At 39.5% G+C, this 20217-nt stretch overlaps 1 protein-coding gene across 1 annotated transcript in view; it reads left to right on the top strand.

Annotated features, from left to right (window-relative positions):
- PCDH15 (protocadherin related 15) overlaps positions 1 to 20217 on the top strand; it is a 448489-nt gene that overhangs the window by 178251 nt on the left and 250021 nt on the right. Inside the window, exons 7-8 of the mRNA XM_074924175.1 lie at positions 2794 to 2904; positions 6034 to 6204. Coding sequence (XP_074780276.1) covers positions 2794 to 2904; positions 6034 to 6204 — 282 coding nt within the window. The remainder of the gene's footprint in view (positions 1 to 2793; positions 2905 to 6033; positions 6205 to 20217) is intronic.

The raw sequence follows: 20217 nt of genomic DNA, 5'->3' as shown, positions 1-20217 counted from the left end.
CAAATAAATCTGAGTCTTTCATCTGTAGATAGCCTTTATGTGCTTTACCTGGTGATGCATTTTGTGCGTGTGCTTGACAGAGACGACTTCTCATCATTGTAAGCTGCTTCATCTCAGCTGCCGACTTGCCAGGAAGTTACTGCATAATATCTGCTGGAAGGGGATTTTCTTCTGTAATCTGTGAAACAACTATACCAGGCTCAAAAATGATGTGTATAGCTTAGTGTGAAATATGTCTACTCTTCTACTGCTGGGATGCCCCTATATTGTGTGATGAAGATGCCCACAGTGTTTGACATGAATGACACAGTCTCCTGCCTTAGAAGAAGCTGACTGATAGCTCATAAGTTTCATTGGAGAGTAATTTAGATGCCTAAATTAGTCTTGTGAAAAACAAGGTGTTATTCTAGAAATTCAACTTAATTATTTTGTTGTTTAACTGGGAAGATATATAAAAGCCAGGTGGAAAAATGAGTGCAAAAAAGTACTTGATTTAGGGCTGGGCTGTAGCTGTCATGTAAAGGAATGCCATAAAACTTTTTTTAGCCCTTAAAATCTAAGGATTGAGTTAATTAACTTGCCAAAAAGATTCTGTCTCCTAATGCAGGGTGAACTGTTAGATCTCCGAGCGCTCTATTGATACCTGAAGGTTATTAACACAAATGCATCCTCAAAACAAGTTATGGACTCCCTTCTTACTAGATAATTTTACTGATATTTGTTGTATTGTGTTTGGTAAGAATTAAAAATTAAACAGTTTGAGTTTATCTGGAGTATAAGGAATACGCTATACTGATTTTTCACATAGCAGCACTCTGGGGAGTAAATCCTGGTGACTTTCTTAATTTTCAATTTGCTGGCCCATATTCAAGACCGTGGACCAACAACTATTCTGAGTTATGAAGACTGCTGTACAAAAGCATTTTGTTGTCTCTATTTTTGAAGTGAGAGGAGAACAAGTTTTGTTCTCTTAGAGTAAACAGTTAATAAAGGAATGTCTTAATATTCCTGACTTCCAGTGTGCGCTGGCTCATTTCGGTATTGGATGGAACTGCAACTGAGATGTGATGTTGCTGTGCACATCTTCTAATTGCCTCTCACTGAACTTCATTACGATTTGGTTTGCAGCAGAAATAAATGGAGTTTGCAGAGGGATCATAGGGTTGATCTGATGTGGTACCTTCAGGAGCTGTGGCGCAAACTTGCGTCTGGAAGTTGAGTTTTAAATCACCACTGAACAATTGCATTTCTGTGCTGTGTTGGAGCAAGAGGTTTGGGAACCAGTCAAAGTTCTTTGCTGAAGTTTTTCTGATCCTTCCTAACAGTTCAGATTGTGCAGTTCTACTTAAGCACATCCTCGTGCCTAGTTCTGCCAAGGGAAAAAGCAGTTATTTTGAGAGTGCCTTGGCTGATCCTCAGCTGCAGGGTCTTTTCCAGCTTATTTCTGGCCTTTTAAACCAGAGACAAATGGACTCTGGTTTAATTCTCCTCCTGAATTGGAAGTGGCATGTATATGTGTGTTTGTGATAAAGGAAAAGGAGGGGGGGTTCAAAAGCAGTGAACTATACTTGGTTCTTCCTTCCTCCAACACTGAGTCTATTCTAGTCTTCTGTTGTGCCTCTGTATAAATAATATAATGGATTTTTTTTTTCTAGAGGGAACTATTTAATTTTTATCCAACAAGATGACTGCCAAACTCAGACACAAGCAGTGATTTAGCAGAGTCTGTAATGTACTTTCAATCCTGCTTTCCTGCACACCACAAATATTTGCAACATGGTGAATTTAACAGTCATTATAACTTATTTGCTGAAGAACAAACGGCAGTTTTAGCAGATGTTTCCACTTCTAGAGGAAAAAGGCCTTGTTATGTTATCTAAGGAAAGAGTAGTACTCTGCACTCCTGCAGTGTTTTCTGTGGAGAGGTTTTGAAATATTGTATTGCTATTACCTGATCAACATACTTCAGTGTTAACTATGTTCTACACTGGTAGATTGGAGCATGGAAAGGGTTTTTTTTTTTGACATGGTTAATTTGATAATAGAACTGGAACTGGATCTGACATCAGAAACCTGTGCCTGTAATCCTCCTCCCAAATGGGTCATTAGTCAAAGTGAATCCTTTAAAGGTGTGTGTGCACCCCAGCAGTAACCTCCTGCTATTCAGAGCCACAGCTTTGCAATCTGAAGCTGGTTAAGCAAAGCAGGATAAATTGAATTTTACCTGATTTACTCTGAAGTCTGAATTTACTAGTGTATGAACATGTGCATAACTGTGAACGGGCACCTAAGTGGGTAGCGTTGATGTTCTCTGGGTGTTTACTGCTTCATTGCCCTCATGAAAGCCAGAATAAAGAGAAGTACAATGATGTGGATTTCTTAATCTCTAATACTTGAGATATATATATATATATAGTGAGAAAATAATAGATGTACTATTAGTAGTAATAATCAGTACTATAATAGTGAGGAAAAAATAGATGAAGGGAAGCCAAACTGTAAAAACTGAAGACCTGAACTCTCAGCTGACAAACAGGGAAAGGTTTTTGGAATGCACCACTGCAAATTCAGCATGGCAAATCCACAAGAAGTGCGGGAGTTAGACTTCGGTTTGTGGTTGGGAGTAATAATGTATATGCAAAGAATCAGACAGAATTCTGTTGTGAACTTTAAAATCTCTACATAATCATACATAATTTTGGTATGCTATCCAACTGGTCATCTCGTGTTGTCTGAAATGTGTCTTAACTTTGAAGCATGTTCAGTTTTACTGTGCTGTTTTCACTTTTGCAGACTTCCAACAGGACCTTTGATATTCCTCTCACTTTGTCCGGAGCAGTAGTTCTACGGGAAAGACTAAATTATGAAGAAAAGACTCGGTATTTTGTCATTGTTCAAGCAAATGTAAGTATAGGTCTGTTAATGGCCATTTATGCCACTGATTTAGGTGGGGTTTTAGTTTGCTGATTTAGATTTTTGTAAGGAAAGGAAAAGTCTCAATGAAATACCAGGTCTGATAATACTCTTCTCCTGAAGATCTTCTTACTTAAGATTTATCTAGGTTGTTTGAAAGCCTACACATATTTTTACTGGTTAAAAAAGCTTGCTCACTGTATGTAACAAGAGCACCTTTTTGGCACAAGGAACAAGTTGCAAATGTGAAGTACAGCCCATGCAGAAAAGTGTATTGTAGTGTCACTAATTGTTCATTTTCTAACAAATCTAGCAATGCTAATTTGATCTCAAATGAGTTGAATGGATACGATTTAGTTGTATCCTTCAGGTTTGAAAAGCATTTTACTATAAAGAGGTGATATTTCTTTCAAGTCGTGTTGCAAGCTTACATAGAGGTTTTTACAGAGCGGCTGGCAGTGGATAATGCATACTGAAAAGTGATTTTAAAACTATATTTAATATCTCTGTCATCAGAGAAGTTTTTTGGTGCCCTTGAGGGCCTTGAAAGCTTTTTTCCCTTTTTGTCCTTCTGATAATAGCTGAAATGAAAACTTTTCCTCTATTGTTTACCTCTGTTGTGATACTACTTCATTTGTGGGAAAATGAGAGTGCTCTAAAGCAACTTGAGCTAGCTTGCTCCTGAATTCATACATTTATATTCCTGTCATCTTTCTGATACAGAATTGTGGATAGATTTTGCAAGCCTCTTTCTTAGGTATTTTGTGTAATGCTGAGCACTGCCCAACAGAAGATAGGCTCCGGGGGTGTCTCACTGCTTTTTGCACTTAGGTATGTCTAAAAATGCTTCCCGACTGTTAGAACAAGCCATTTTACCTGGGCAATGTAACTTGCTGATCTCTTGAACAGGAATACGGGAAAGCTCAGAACTCTTTTGTCCTGCGGCTTTAGCAGTAATTTGTTCTGCAGATCCCCACTGCGCATTCACGGCTCTTTCATGTCGGAGGTGTGATTTTCGGGAGACACTGTGCTCCTACCCAAGTTGCTGGGGTAGTGGAGCGGGTCATGTTTTTGAAGGGAAAGGCATGGTGTGCAGCAGGGTAAAGCCCTGGTGTAAGGAGGGCAGCCTGTCCAGCTGCAGGGGCCACTGGTGAAGGCACAGCTTGGGGTGCACAGTGGCAGTACTACAAGGCAATCTCATCTCAGATTGTCTCTTCCTTTCAAGACACCTCCTTACACAGTAAATGCTCACCTTTGTGGTACCAGGTCTGGGACTAGAGCTGTGCTGAGAGCTTCTGTCCCATGTTTATACCCAACAAGCAGCTTGCATGACTGAAGTGTCTTGTGAGGCCATGAGTTATCTCAAACACACCCAAATGGGAACTGAGCTCACTAAAGTTTGGAGTGCTCACACATGAGAAACTAGATCTCAAAGAAGGGCTCTAATTAATCTCTATAGCCCAGCTTTTTAGGAGCTAGTCTTATGCACCTCTTTTTTTTTTTCTTTTTTTTTCTTTTTTTTTTTTCCCCCTAACTATTGCAGGCTGCATTTAATTCTCTCTATTGTATGTACAATGCAATCATACTTCCATTCCACTGACTACATTAGTGGTGATCGTTTATTGTTCTTTCATCCTGAAGATACTACATGAAATTAATTACTCTGTATCTGCTTTGATCCAGTATTACTCAAAGGCACATATTGGGGGAATGTAAAAAAGTTTAGCTGATGATGAAGGCTGCCCCTTGTATTGTTTTACATCATTGACTGTGAAGAAAGATGAATTCAGAAGTTCCCATATTTAGTAACTATAAATGTAAAGTGGTTCCAAGAACTGAGTGGACTGCAAAATAGGTAAAAAATGATGTATCCAATATGATTTAGAGCAATTCCTTTACACAGATGATATTAGACAGCATTAAAGACTTGAAAAAGAAAAATTGCTTTTTTTCTTTCTCAGTGTTATCCTGGGATAGGAGCACAAGACTTAGCTAATGGCCCAGATCCCCTCTGCAAGATTATATTTTTGTAAAGAAAAGCCATCACAACAGTTCCTCTGTGAAAATGGAAGTATTTCTGACTGTTTAAAAAAAACCCTAAAAATTGGACAGTCACACTGTTTCTTCACTATGATAACAAAAAAAGAAAGAAAAGGTGAACTGTTGCTAGTGTGTACATTGTTCAGTGTATAAAAATAATCTGTGTGGTTTCCACAATTCAGGAAATTGGAGCTTTATTCTGTACCATCTGGAGAGAAAAAAAAGGTGGCTATAAAGGTGTTGTAATGCTTGATGGTGTCTCGTGTACACAAAGATTTTTTTTGTTTCTTTCAAGAAAATAAAGCCAAAATGTGATACATCGAAAAGAGTCTGTCGTGGCACGGAGACTTTTTTTTGAGCTGCAGCATTGTAGCTGCTTTATTGTGGACAGAAGTGTTCTTCAGCCTTTAGATCATGATCAGTATAACTCATTCTCTAGACAAATCAGCTTTCCACAGGGAGTACAGTTTGGAGATCTCAGCTCAATCTCATTGCTGTCCTCTGGCTGGTTTCTTTTCAGGGTAGGGGGAGGGAGGTGCTAAATTTTAAATTGCGATGTGCAGAGGTGGATTGAGCGTTACAGTCCAGGGCCTCTCCACTGCCAATTAGAAAAGAAATAGTTGCTGCTTATGCTTTCCATTTCTGTAAGTGAAAGTCCTTTTACTTACAGATAGGATTTGGTAGAGCCACACAAGGCAGCACAAGAGTGTACTTCAGATTTTAAGTAAGCCATGAGGGACGTTTTATCTTACATAAATATGCTGCATTTCACTAGCTTTAACAAGACACGCATCTTCATTTCACACCTTTCCTGAGAGTTAATTTCTCAAAACTGTATTATTTCTGAGTGATAGATGTCTCTCAGTATTTCTTAATTCAAAAGGTAAACTTTTTACCTCTTAACTGTATTTCTGAGCCTTTAAGGATGTAGCTCTGCGGCTGAAGTTTCTGTAATCAGCTGTTTCCTAGAGCCTGGATAATTACAGTGCTTATATGTTTTGCCCTTATCTTTAACTGTAAACTATTTAGTAGATTCTAAATTCAAAAAGTCTCACCAAATGTAACTTGTTTGCTCCTCAGGACCGAGCCCAAAATCTTAATGAGCGAAGGACAAGTACAACCACCCTGACAGTAGACGTGCTTGATGGGGATGATTTGGGACCAATGTTTCTTCCGTGTGTCTTGGTGAATAATACTCGTGACTGTAGACCTCTCACCTACCAAGCGAGCTTGCCAGAACTGACTGATCCTGTAAGTCCTCTTGCCTTTTTGCAAGTTTTTATTTTTTTGTTTTGCAAGTAATTGTCCTTTTTTTATGTGGACACAATTGAGAACTGTAAATAGAAAGGTCACATGTGCTTTAAGCTCTGTTTTATGTGCTTAACAAAAGAAAAACAAGGTAAGATATATGTAGGAATGGATGATAAAATTCTAGCTTTGATACAGTGGCAAACTGCTCATTCACTACAAGGGCTGAGCCTCACTGAAATTTGGTAAATAGTGGAATTACTTTTCTTGATCTGTTCATGTTTTGCTCTTGAAATACCCTGAAGAAGCACTTTTGAGAAGGGGCTTGACGTGTCATGCCATTCAGGATTGTTACAGACCTTAGGAGAAAGATTTTTGGAAGAGGAAGCTTTAGTCACTAGTCCCTGAAAAGATTATTTGTGGCTGTTACCCCGTTTGGATCAAGAGGCGCTAAGGAGCAATGTATGTTAATCCCATGTAGATGGTTACCCTGTTTGGATCAAGAGGCGCTAAGGAGCAATGTATGTTAATCCCATGTAGATGCTTGTATTAAGTATGTCAGTTAACAGATTAGGTAGGATAGGGGTAAAGGTCGGTGTAAGGCTCATTTCACACTGGAACATACACAGTGAATCACAAAAGGAAGAAGGGAGTGCTTTAGCATTTCTCAGTGGGAGGTGATGCCAACTCCCCTTCCTTACAGGAGAGCTGCGCCTTGGTGTGATGGGGGTGTGTATTTCTGTGGCAGGTGAAAGAGAAATACAAATTTCTTAACTGATATTGGTATATGACCTTTGATTCATATATTTAAGAATATAAAAAGGAAGAACCGATCGATTCAGTAGGTATTACCCTACCCAGTTAACATTGACATTAAGATGACATTAAGATAATGTTAAGTACTGACATTAAGATCATGACTTCCCTTGTTCATTGCAGGACACACTCTCTGCCCTGCTTCCTCTGACCAGGAGACGGGGGAGGTTGAGGCTGTATGTGTGGAGGTTCCTGCTATTCTCTGCCTGATTTGCCCTGTCATCCTGTGCCTCGTAGTCTATTCCCATCCCACATGTTATGGTGTCCTGCTTTGTCTGGCCGCGGGAGTCGTGCTGCAAATGCGCTTCAGTTGGGTCACCAAGCACTGCCACCACCCTGCTTGGTTGATTCAGATGATGCTCTTAGCAAGTTTCAAAATCTCTCATTTTAGGGCCAGCTAATCGTGTATAATATACAATAGTTGATCAATTGCTTCGGCACAGGTTATTAGTACAGACTAAGGTTTAATACCCAGTGTAATCTCTAAGAGGTGAGACGGGGCTTATTGCAATCAAGATTTGTGTCCCTTCTGGGTAAGGGAGGGCTAGAACCAAGTTTCAGGAAGGTGGTCTATGGTTGTCTGGACCCCTTGTCCAGGTTCTGGGAGAAGATTGCTTCTTACAGGGCATGTGCACCTCCAGAGGAGGTGATTTCTCTCTACGGCCAATCTCCTCCTAACAACTGCAGCCCGATTTCTAAATTGTGGCAAGACTGAAGCCTTGACATTCAACTTGTAACAGAAGTGAATTGGTTGTGAAAGGGAAGGGGAGAGATGGTCTATATTGAACCTTCTAATATTGATTTACGTATCTCCTCACCTCCCCCTCCACCCCGCCACTTCTACACTCTGGTATTTGATAACCTTTTGTAACCGTGCTGTTTTGGACTTGGTGAATAAATGCTTTTACTTGAAATTTTACGCTCATTTGATTTGGGCTAATCCTTTGTCAATTTAAGGAAACTGGTCAACTCTCCAGCTGAGTATGCAGCCTCATCAGGGTTACTGGGGCACCCAAGCTATGCAGGACAATAGAGTATGACCCCGTTTTGTTTTATTTTGTTTGCACAGATCTGGCAGAGTTCCCAGTGTGGAGGCAGGTGAGGCAGAAATTATAAAAAAACAGTGTTTGGTCATTACCTTGTTTTTTATCTGGTTATCTTAAGGTATAATGCAAATTATACAATTTTCCATCTCTCATAGTTGAAAGGAATACAGCTCTGTCTCCAGTTCTGCCCTTGGTCAGGCACATAAACTACACGGGAAGACAAAGCAGTGTCTGCCAAGGAGGGTGTCTAGGCTGAGAAAACCTGACTAGTGGTTTAGGTGCTGAGTTGCAAAATGTATTCATTTAACTCCATAAGCTACAATCTGTTCGCGTGTTAAGGTTTTTTGTTTGCTTTTTGGCTTTTGTTGCGTTCAACTTGCACCTTGAGAAATCTGATCTATGAAATGAGAAACTGGTTCTGTTGGTGAACTACCACCTGTTTGCTGTTTATCTCTTTGTAGCGCTGTAGAAGTTTTGATAAATGTAAGTGGAAGAAGGATGCTTGAACTCAAAGTTTTACCTTGGTACTTCAAATATTTACTTGACTTCTAAATGATCGTTCCTTTAGAAGATATGGATGGTACCTAAACCATCTAGTAAACATCTGTATTACATTTGTCCTGCAAACAGCAGTGTGATGACGTGTAGAGAAGCCTGGGCTGGACTAGCCAGGGGCTGGCAGTGGACTCGAGCGATGCTCTGATCTGGCACAGCAGCCTGGGCAGACGGTCTCACTCAGAGATAGGTTGGAGATTTCTGCATGACGTGAAACTGTTGCATTGCACCATGTGGATAAGCCCCATCCGAGTCCATAATGCTGTAAGACTTCATGCTGTCAGGTTATATAGAAGCTGATAGCAACCAGTATACTGCTCAGAATGATTTATCTGAAATTACTTGCACCAAGTGTGTGTGTGTTTGTTTTTTTTAAAAAAAAGATCAAAATTTTACTACACTATAGGTGTTGAACCTCCAGTGTGTATAGCAAACAGAACAGAAAGCTGGGTTTTTCAAATGGTAGCCACTGCATAGCTAAAGGGCTATTTTTAGTCCAACATAATATTTTTCTTTTATTTGCTTTTTAATTTTTCAATGAACATGAGAAGGAATATTAATGAATCTAGAACAAAGTTGAAGCATGAATTATTCAGAAGCAGTAGCTTGAAAAAGAAATCCTGCTTTACAAGGCAAGATGCTGGCCCCTAAAGTAAAGTGTTTAATGTAACTGGTAAGAATAATATTTTTGTTCAGTCTTGGACAATTACTTATCTTTAGTTGGCATGAATTTACGAAGGTAAATGTCGTATTTCCTTTCCAAGCTTCTTTCCCTTAGATGCTCTAAAGCACTTGGATACATTGGCAATGAAGAATCCATACAGCATGTGCTTTTTTATGGTCTTTGGTGTGTGGAGATGGAAGAGGCCAGCAAAATTAGCAGATCTCTGTGTTACCAGAGAAGCAATTCATTTTCCTGAAGAGCAATATCAAGCTTTACACTGTGCTTTCTAAGAGTTGGTCTTGCTGATGGCAGTATTAACAATATTATTAAATCTGCTTCAGGCTGGGCAGAGTGCTGCATAATTACAGTTTATGTGTGGTTTTGCATTTCTGCCATTTGCACAGACGGTGTAAATTCCCCCAAAGTTGCAGACTGTTGGTCCTGTCTGGGTGTACTGTGTAGAAGGAAATGTGAGGGTACCTTCTTGGTCCGCCAGCTGCTGGCTGGACATGACTGGGCTTTGCCACAAGGTGCGATGTTCTTCCCTGGTGGTTGCCTGGTTTTGTGACTGTCACTTTGGCAGTGCCACCAGTGAGCTACTGTAATTAATTGCTGTGATGGCCTTACTAGGTCTAGGATCACAGCTAAGGTCATATAAACATCAGTGTCTCTGATATTAAATGCTTGTGAGGTGCCTTTGCAACATTATAGAGGAGGCAGAAATTTGTATTTTTGAGTAAACAGACTTGGGATGTTTTTATAGTGCATTAGATTTTCTGAAGGATTAATCCTGTGATAAGTAAGAGCTAAAATGCCTTGCCACTGCTGAAACCCAGACAAAGCTAAATTAACAGCCTGTAATCCACGTTTTAGATTCTGTATTGTTTCCCAGTGCAGTAATTTGCTTGTGAAGTGCTACCTGTTGAGTCTGATTCAGTGCCCATGACAGTGATGATGTAAGCTGCTTTAAAAGCTCCCAGACCAGGAGGGAAAACAAATAAAAGTACTGAGTTTTCAGTCCTCTAATAATCATTGAAAAAACTATTTTGAAAAAAAAGGCACCAAAGCCCACTGTCAGAGAGCATTCAAAGTCATTGTTTGAAGTTCGGTCTCATAACACGTGTGGAAATCCTTGGACTTTATTTCCTTTAGGGGAATGCAAAGTGCAGCTTCAATGACGTTTTACACACAGCTGGCATAAACCTTTCAAAATTCAAATTCCATAAGCCAAATATATTGCCTTGTAATAAGAGTGAAAGTAGTGTCTTTGTTAGATTAAAGGGTGCATGTATGAACCCCCTGAGTCTGATAACCGGTCCACATACTTCTCTGTGTGTTTCCTAATTGTCGCCGTCCCACTTTCTCTCTGGGAAAGAATTTACTGTTGTTAGCTAAATTTCAGTTTCAAAAAACCCTGTGTTGTCTGTTAGTTGGGTTTTTGTTGTTGCTTTTACATAGTTTTATAATTGCCTTAGTATTTCCATGTCTGACTAAATCTGGTAAGTAATTTTTTTCTCCATTTTTTCGGGAAGACTGTAACAAATTAGCATTTATTATCGGGATGTGCAGGTCAGCAAATAGAGTTAAAAGATACAACCTCATGAATATCTCATAACATTGGAAAGATAATTTCTCCTGCTTTCCCCTTCAGTCTGTTCTTGTCATGCTCACGTTCTGAAGGTTTTGTCCATTTCTATACTCGATTTTTTTCCATCATCATGCAAAGAAGAAAAGCCATTTAGGACTTAAATATAGATTAGATTTATTTAATCAGGTTTTGGACTACTTTTGCAAGAAACGGATTCATTATCAGATTCTGTACGGTAATTATCAGTCCACATGAACAGTAAGATGCTCCATGACACGTATGAGACTTTCTTTGTACTAATTCAACACTTAAAATGCCTAGCTGCATTATGAGACATTGCTTATTAATGCACCACTGTTGTATCTTTCTACATGGAAATTGTTTATTTTTGTAGTCATCATCCTCAGTATCAGCAGGGACCTTACAGAGATTGTGGGCTCATCTGCCCTGTTGAGCGTACACGCAAGGAGATGGGTCTGAACAGAGATCTGCTAGATGAAAGGCTAAAAAAAAATAAATTTAAAAATGCGCCAAGGAACAGTATGGTTGAGGGGGGTAAAAAAAGACATTGAAGAGCAGGAAGTGCCCTTAGACGCCCTCAGGCTTTTATTAGCAAGGACCTCTTTAGTTAGATTAATTTTGATTCAGAGGAAGAAACCGGAACTTTTAAGAGGTGATACTGCAATCCTGCTGGCTCAAAGCCTTGCTGGATCAGTCAGTGAGCGAGTCCTCCCTGAAGAGCACTGCACGCATCCTGTAGCAGTTTTGAAATTGTGGAAACCACAGACTTTTGTTAGTAAGGTGAAATGGAACACTTCAGCTCTACTGTCATAGAAATCAAGAGTTGCAACGTTTTTTTATTGCAAAGTTTAGGTCATTTTATATTCTATTTTTAAAACTGATCAGTCTTTTCTTAGCACTTCAATAACTTTTTTTTTTTTTTTTCTTTTCTCCAAGTAGAAAGGTTTTGAATACTTTATGCAAGGGACAAAAAAAGTTCATTGACTTTCATATGTGCAAAGCATAATAAACCATCATAATATTATGAATTATGGCTTTGGAGCAAATGCATCAAATCCTCAATATATCCTGACAGAAAGTACACTTACTTGGAATCCAGAATCGCTCGAAGAGTTCCCAGTTCGCAGTGAAAAACATGTTTTGCATCAGCCTGATAGTTATGTCAAAAATGGCAGGTGCTTTTTAAAACCCACATTCTACCTTTCCATTTGTTGCTGAAACTCTAAGGGTAATCACGATAGTTTTTCTCCAAACACTTCCCATTCCCCTACAGAATTCTAGCTCAGCGTCATAGGGTGGTGTACTGTAGCAGCTGCAGTAAAATAACTTTCATACCACCTTCCCTGGTGTATTGCTGTTTAGCAGTTATTTGCATTTATTTTTCAGGAAATGGTGGTTGGCCTTTTATGGTACCTTCTGGGAACTCTCACTTGTGGCAGTGAGGAGACCCTGGAATGGGGAGGGAATGGTTGATTCTCTGGGCGTAGGAAATGGGAATGTCGTAGGAGGGAGCTGAGGTTACAGCAGTGCAGGAAGGTCTAGCTTTATTATGGTGGAGAAGAAAAAAGGGAATTTGGTGGAGGACCAAATTAATTTGATCGGTGGATGGGGCTGGTGTTGGGAACACAGCACACTTAAGTCACCAGATTTAATAAGCTCTATGCAAATCATTTCTATGCTTATTATTGATAACTAATTAACATTAACATTACAGAGGACGTTCTGTTCTTTCAGTACCTCTGGGCTTGAGGGAGACACTTTAACACTTTAACAATTCTTTCTAACGTAATTTCATTGCAGTTCCTTGCTATCTGACTGTACACATCCCAATTCCTTCCAAAGAGAAAACCTAGAAATTTTCTCATAAAGGCACGTTAATATAAATTTGCTGCAAAAAAAAGTAACATCTGAAACTTCTGGAAACATTGTTGCCTCATCTTAGTTATAACATGTGAAAGAATAAAGTTCATAAAAATGGGGGGTTTAGTGTTTTGTGATTTATTTAAAAAAAAACCCCACTTGTTTTTATTGTGGGAAATACCTCCCCACAGAAGACATTTCATCCAGGTATCTACCATGCAAACTAAAACCAAATAACCTTCCCTGAGGTTTGAGAGAAACTTGCTATTTCAGCCTGGGCTTCCATACAGATGCTAAGAGTTTCGTGGTACTGAAACACCCAGTCTTCATAATTTGGCAAATTCAAAATTTAGTCTGATTTGAAGTGAATATGGGTGGTTAAATCAACTTCAATAAAACCTTTCAATATATAGGGAAGCTGCCTCTTTTACCTGTGTGTAGGGTAAAATCTCATAGAATAGCAGGAATGCTTACCCCTGATGAAAGTGGTTTCTTTCTTGCCTTTTCTTGTAAGCATGATTGCTTAAAGTCAAACGAGTTTGGGGGTTCAAGTTAGATTGCCAGTTTTTCTTGCCAAATAATTTTTTTTTCTTAGTTAGGTATGTTACATTTAAAATGGCAAATGTTCATGGTTAATTTAGGAATTTAGTTTCTGAAGCAGTTGTATCTCAATATGTCTTTTTTTTTCCTTATTTTTACTAAGATTTGGAATAATTTATTGAAATATGGTAAAAGAGGTTTGCCAGCCTTTGGCTTACTCTGCCTTCATAATTTTATGAGCTGTGCTTGTGATTTAGTTGCATCAAGCACCAGGAAATTATCTGATATTTAATTTGTTTCTAATTATTCTGTTCTCAGCAAAATAGATGCTGTCCAATTTTTGGGACTGATGTTAAATGCTCTTCTAGGGGATGGTATTTACACTTCAACCTGGAATTAGACCATGATTGAGCACAATTATGTCCGCTGGCGTAATTGAATGTTTAAAGTGTGGCTTGGGTTTGTGGCTTCCAGAGAAAATAGAGTTTTCATCATTAGGAAATGTTTCTCTTTATACAAGTGTTTTTGGCGAGGGAAGAAGTGACTTTTCATTTTGAATAGGCAACATCCAGCTCTGCAGTAGTACCTGGCATCTAGACTTAAGCTGAAATTGGAGGTATTCTGGGGCGCTCTAGGTCGGCTGTTTAGAGACACGTCTTGCTGCCTAGCCCAGTAGATGTGCTCGGTCTCTCTCTTACGTAGAAGTGTTTCATAGGGGTTTTTTTTCCTCCATCTGTTTCTTTATCCCTTCCCATGTTAGAAATTGATCTTAGCTTTGAATTCAGATGTTCATTTCTCAGTAATCAATACATGGGAATGCAGCAAATTCCTTATTAACTGTGCTGTGTTCATCTTGAACTACATTCATATTGCCTGAGGATCCCTCTTATATTTACCAATAATGAACCCACGTGTTCTTTGTATCTTATGTTTTCAGGACTTGATAGGAAAAAGAAATAAACATAAGCATGCTTTGGTTTTAAATAAATGTTTAGTTGAGAAAATCAACTTCTAACAGCTGTTATTTCAGAGTTTCTATACAGTCTATACAACAAACGATTAAAAGTAAAAGCTTGTATTTTATTTAACATTTCTGCAGCTATTCTCTACTGAATGTAGTAGCTCAGGGCATAGAAAGTCAGGCTTCTCATACATTGTAGTCTAGGCTGTTAACTTTGTGGTTTTACTATATACGTGCCTTGTCCAGCTTTCTGTATGAATTCATTCTCATATTTAATGCCCTAATGATTATACCTTTTCTTCACAAATACTACAGTATCTGAGTAAATGTTAGACAAAATAGCACTGGCAAATCATCATTTGCTACTAAAAGGTTTATGTACTTTCTTATCTGCATATTATATCTTATAATATTTATTTAGAAAAGCCTGCAGTTGGTGTTAATTAGACTAAAATCTGTGCTGTCAACTGTTGGGCTGTAAGATGAATGACTTCCTGTGTATTTTCTAGCCAAAAATTATTTGACAGGGCAAAGATGTTGCTTCAGCCATACTTCAAGAACTTACCATAGAAATGCTTTGAAAATCAGGGCTATATCTAAATGTTCTTGGGTTGTTGCTTGTTCAGTACATTAGAAAAGAATTGCTCTCATGTCTAGGCTTTGAATAGCCCTTTTGCCACTGGCTGAAAGATGAGCAAATTGACCCATTTTTCAGGTATTAATTTTTCATTAGCAATTCAGGTAAAACCTGAAACTTGGATTAGGAAAGGGAAAATGAAGATTGATTTCCATGACACGTATGCTGTTGTCGGTGTATTTTTTATTGAAAAAGGCAAATTGTTATGGCCAAGTTATTTGCAGTATAGTTGAAGAGCAGACAGCAATTTTTCTAATTAAATTTAAGCATAGATGCATGATGAACAGATAGGCAATCTTTAATTGCTTTGGAAGTCAGAAAGCAATTCAAAAGGAATGACAAAATCCTCTCTTGGGTGCAGTTTCCCCTTTAAACTTTATGGATAAACTTTTCGTTTTCATTTTTTTCACTTTTCACTCTAATTGCAGCCATACAGAGGTCACCAGATTGATATTAATCAAGTTCAAGGTGATGGACAATGTTAAAGAAGCAGTAGCGTTCACAGTAGATTTACTAGAATAGGCTTTTTTATAACTTGATACTGGTGATTTTGAATTAACTCTATGGAAATGACTCAGCAAAATTAAAATGGACAGCTTTGATAAGATATTGATTATCTGCTAGTGCATGATAAGGAGTCATAAAAGGTGTTTTAAGACTTCTGTTATTAATTTTCTCTATCTTTTCCATTTTTGTGAATGATTGTCTGTCTCCCATATGCAATCTCTTGATAAGTAGACCTTTTTTTAAAAGGAAATGTCACTGGAAAGTAGTGAAGCATGAAAAGGTTAAAATTACAAAGGTGTGGTGTTACAGGTAATTAATTTTTATGTATTGGGAGTATACCAAAATGGCATGGCTAATTAAAAAGAATTGTCAGTAAAACTGTCAGTAACTTCAGTATGTGAATTGAGAAGTGTTTTCTATAATCTCTTAGCAGGCAGGCAGGTGCTTCGCTTGCTTGATACATTGATCAGGCAGGACAATCCACTGTTCAGTATCTAAGATTAACTTGTGATTTTAAATACAGATCTATTTGAGATAGAGGAGAAGTTAAATTGGCTGCTTTTTGCTTCAAGAACAAACAAAACCGTGCTTTTAACTTATAAAATGTAATGAGTGCTTAAAGAACACAGATGTTTCAGTTATTGAAAACACAGTTTCTGGTTGGCAAAATCATAGCAAGGCTGCAGAATAAGTGAATATAGTCTGAAAGAAACTTTCCTCTGTGTGATTTTAACCAAACTGGGTTTCAGAAATAGAATTGATGTGTATGGGTAGGAATGAGGTGATGGGTCACAGTTTCCTCTGAGTACAGGAAATTTGCCTTGCATGTGGGATTATTGTGGTGGAGATCTTGCCTCCTATGCTTGGTACATACTGGGAAGGGGAGAATAGTGGATTTCATTGAAAGACAGAACAGGAAGACACATGGACTTTTGTTATAAAGAGAATTTGTTGAGCATGATTTACACGCTTTAGGTTTTCACCAATACTAATCTTAAAATGCACAAGTGCAGGTTTTAAGGTGAAAAGGATCAAGCTCAACTGAAAACTGAGAAGTTTTGGAAAATATGTAGTCAAAAATGAAATAAAAGAGAAATATCACTGCGGATCATCTTTGAAGTTGTGTTTGGGGTGAGAGAAACACATTTTGCTTATTACTAGGACTGGTTTATTGAGTGTCTCGTGGTACACAGTGGCTCTGGGGATCCCTCACTGGCAAAGGAGGAGCAGGAACTCTGGTAGTTCATCAGAGACCCAATCGGGGCTGGATATTTGGCTGATGGTTAAAACAGGCACATTTTCTAGGTATTTATCAAGCTGTAAAGTGAAATTTTAGAAAGTTAATCTCAAATCTGATTAATTATCAAGAGTAAGGGAGGAATAAACTGGAAAAAAATGACTGATTTTATCGTACATATTCTTTTTTCAAAGTATGGAAATGTTCCATTAATTGCCTGATATTTATCATCATGGTTAGTAACTTACTGGGAACACTAATGGGAAAATATTCAATTCTTAGAGCTTTGTCAGAAGCTAAGAAGAAAAAGGGTCCTGATTTTGCTTGGAAGAAGTAACTGTGAAGCTGTAATTAGAAGTAATTTCCTTTCAGAAATTAAGACGATCTGCTTTGACTCAAATTTTGGTCTGGCACATCAGCCACATAAATCAAATACATTAAATGAGATTGCCAGAGTGTGTGGCTGGGTTTCCTGTATGCAGTCGTACAGATTCACTGGCACAAACCACCTTCTTGGTTTGTGGCAGAACCAATGACCAAGATCTGTTGAATTAATGAAGTACAAAAAGTGCCAAACACAGCCTTAGTTGAAAAGATCTTACTATTTTATCCTATTGTATTCTTTGCTCATTCTCCAGTTCTCATTTCATAGTTTTCTAGAAAGAAGAAAAAACCCCACCTGTGTCATAACAAAGATGACTTTTAGCACGATACTGGAGATCACATAGCTTACAAAACTAATTACATGAGGATGGTAAAAAAGGGTGATTCCTCATGTTTGTGAGATATCCCACAGCCTGGGGTCTGAAACTGTTTTGCTTTCTGTGATGCCATTAAGGGATTTCGGATATGAAGTGATTGAGCCTTTCTCTCCTCAAAAACTAGAGCTTCAGTAGAGGAAAGAGTGCCTGAGAAAGTACCACCCCTCTTTCATTCTGAGCTCCAGTCTGTATCTTGAATATACAATCAATTACTTGTGTAATTTAATTGCTATCTTGGACATTTGCCATGGCAAAAAAAGCCACTTTCACAATATGCGTGTCTGTTTTCTATTGCATAAAACCATGTTTGTTACGGTGTGAAGGAGCTATTGTCTAAGAGGAACCATATGTATTAATTTATTTGATCCTTAAATGTCATTTAGAAACATTTACAGGTTTTAAATGTTGACATTTAAACAAACTACTTTTGCAGTGATGCATTATCAGTGAACACTTCAGAAAAATTCTCATCTATGTCAGAACACTGATCCTTGTAGAAATAATTATCATTTCATTAGCTAGGTTGTCCCGTTAAACTATAAACTAGCTGTTCATTAAGGGTTGGGAAGAGAGATTCCTCTTTTCAGCTTGTTGTTACAATGCAGAGGGTGCAGATTATATTAGCTCTTCAGTTAAACAACGTAATTATTAATCAATTAAGGTTTTGCAGATAGGTGCAAGTACACTTGCAGGCAATGAGAGGTAAAGTAGCAGAGGTGCTTCCTTTCTGGGGCGAAAGTGTTAACCCTCGGAGGCTATGGGAGACACTCTGAGTGCTGCTTCCCTTTTGATCACCACAACATCTTGTGGTCGCACTCAGAAATGGGGCACTCGTCCACACCTGCATGGCATTCCACACCCAAGGACATGATTTAGCACAGACTTCCTCCCCAGGCTTGGCATTCAAGCACAGCTCTTCCTAGCAACATAGGGATAGCACCTTGGGCTGCTCTGCCTGGTTTTTTGGTTGTCCCCAGTCTTTTCAGGCTAACTTGGGAGTCTTTTTGGTCCACTGTAGTCTGCGGCACAGGTGGGCCCTTGTTCTATTTTATGTTGCTGTCAAGTTCCAGTGTTTGCCCTTGAAGGGTTGGCAGCTTCCCCACCTGTGCCACCCGCCTTGGGATCACCCTGGGGAGGGAGCAGCCGAGGGAGCCTTGGTATCCCAGCCCAGCAGCTCAATTTTTCCCCAGAGCCCTGACCCCCCTGTCTCAAATGTGAAGTTGGAGAGAATATGTTCTGCCAAGCCACAGAATCACAGGATCAGCTAAGTTGGAAAGGACCTTGAAGATCATCTAGTCCAACTGTTAACCCAGCACTGACAGTTCCCAACGCAGGACCTGCCTTTCATAAACCCGCTGACTGGGCCTGACCATCGGATTGTCCCTCATGTGTTGTGTGATGGTACTCGGGATGAGCTGCTCCAGCAGCTTCCCGGGCATTGAAGTCAAGCTGACAGGCCTGTAATTTCCCGGATCATCCTTCCAACCCTTCTTATAGATGGGCGTCACACTGGCCAATCTCCAATCAGTCGGGACCTCCCCGGTCAGCCAGGACTGCTGGTAAATGATAGAAAGTGGCCTGGCGAGCACCCAGCCAGCTCCTTCAGCACCCTCGGGTGTATCCCATCTGGTCCCATAGACGCGTGTGTGTCTGTGGGATGCAGCAGGACACTGACTGTCTCCTCCTGCAATGTGGGAGGGTTCGCCCAGTCTCTGTATTCTGGCTGAGGAGGTTGGATTCCCTCAGTACAACTGGTCTTTTTATTAAAGACTGAGGCAAAGAAGGCATTAAGCACCTCAGCCTTCTCCTCAGATTTGTTACCAAATTTCCTCCTGCATCTAGCAGGGGATGGAGACTCTCCCTGGACTTTCTTTTGCTACTGACATACTTACAGAAACATTTCTTGTTGTCCTTGATTGCTGAAGCCAGATTAACTTCCAGCTGGGCTTTAGCCCTTCTGATTTCCACCCTGCACAGCCTCACAGCCTCTCTGTAATCACTGTGAGTGGCCAGCCCCTCCTTCCAAAGGCTGTAAACTCTCCTTTTCTCCCTGAGTTGCAGCCAAAGCTCCCTGTTCAGCCAGGGTGGTCTTCTCTGGCGCCGGCTTCTCTTACAGCACCTGGGGACCGCCTGCTCCTGAGCCGTTAACGCTTCCTTCTTAAAGAGCGCCCAGCCTTCCTGGGCCCCTGTACCCTTCAAAGAGCGTTTCCTTGCTCCAGCCGTGGGCTTGCACAACGCAGCATAAGATAGGGAGGAGGCAGCCCATCATCCCCATTACCAGCACGATAGCTTGCCTCTGCTCTGTGCTAGTGATAATGCTTCTGTAGAAAACCTTGCTTAAATCCAATCAGTCTTTCCTCTAGAGCATGAGGAAATTCATGGTGAGCTGGAACGCCCTCTTCTGAAACAAGAAAAACATGGTTAGTCTGCGTTTGGCTCTGCACCAACACCTCTGGCAGTACAGCACCGCTCAAGTTTAAAGCAGCTCATAAGGGTAGATAGGTAGGAATATGCTTTGTAAATAATTTCTGCTTTTTTTTTTTTTTCTGGAAGACTATTGGGATTTCAGAAAAGAAGCACTGAAAGGTAAAATTTCACTATACAGTAAAAGATGTGAGGAGGAGCTTATGGATGAAGCATGCGAGCCTTGCAGATTGTGTGTGTACATGCACAAGTGATATGTTTGCGCAACTGCACAAATCTGTTGAAAATGAAAGCATCCAAAATAAACCTCGGAAAACCATTTTTTTTCCTGTAACCTTAAATCTAAAAGTGACATTAATGCCATTGTTAATGTTACTATTAAAGCAACATATTAATGTT

This window comes from Athene noctua, chromosome 21 (genome assembly GCF_965140245.1).
Source record: "Athene noctua chromosome 21, bAthNoc1.hap1.1, whole genome shotgun sequence".
In the NCBI taxonomy this organism is placed as follows: domain Eukaryota; kingdom Metazoa; phylum Chordata; class Aves; order Strigiformes; family Strigidae; genus Athene; species Athene noctua.
This window is presented reverse-complemented; position numbering and strand designations above follow the sequence as displayed.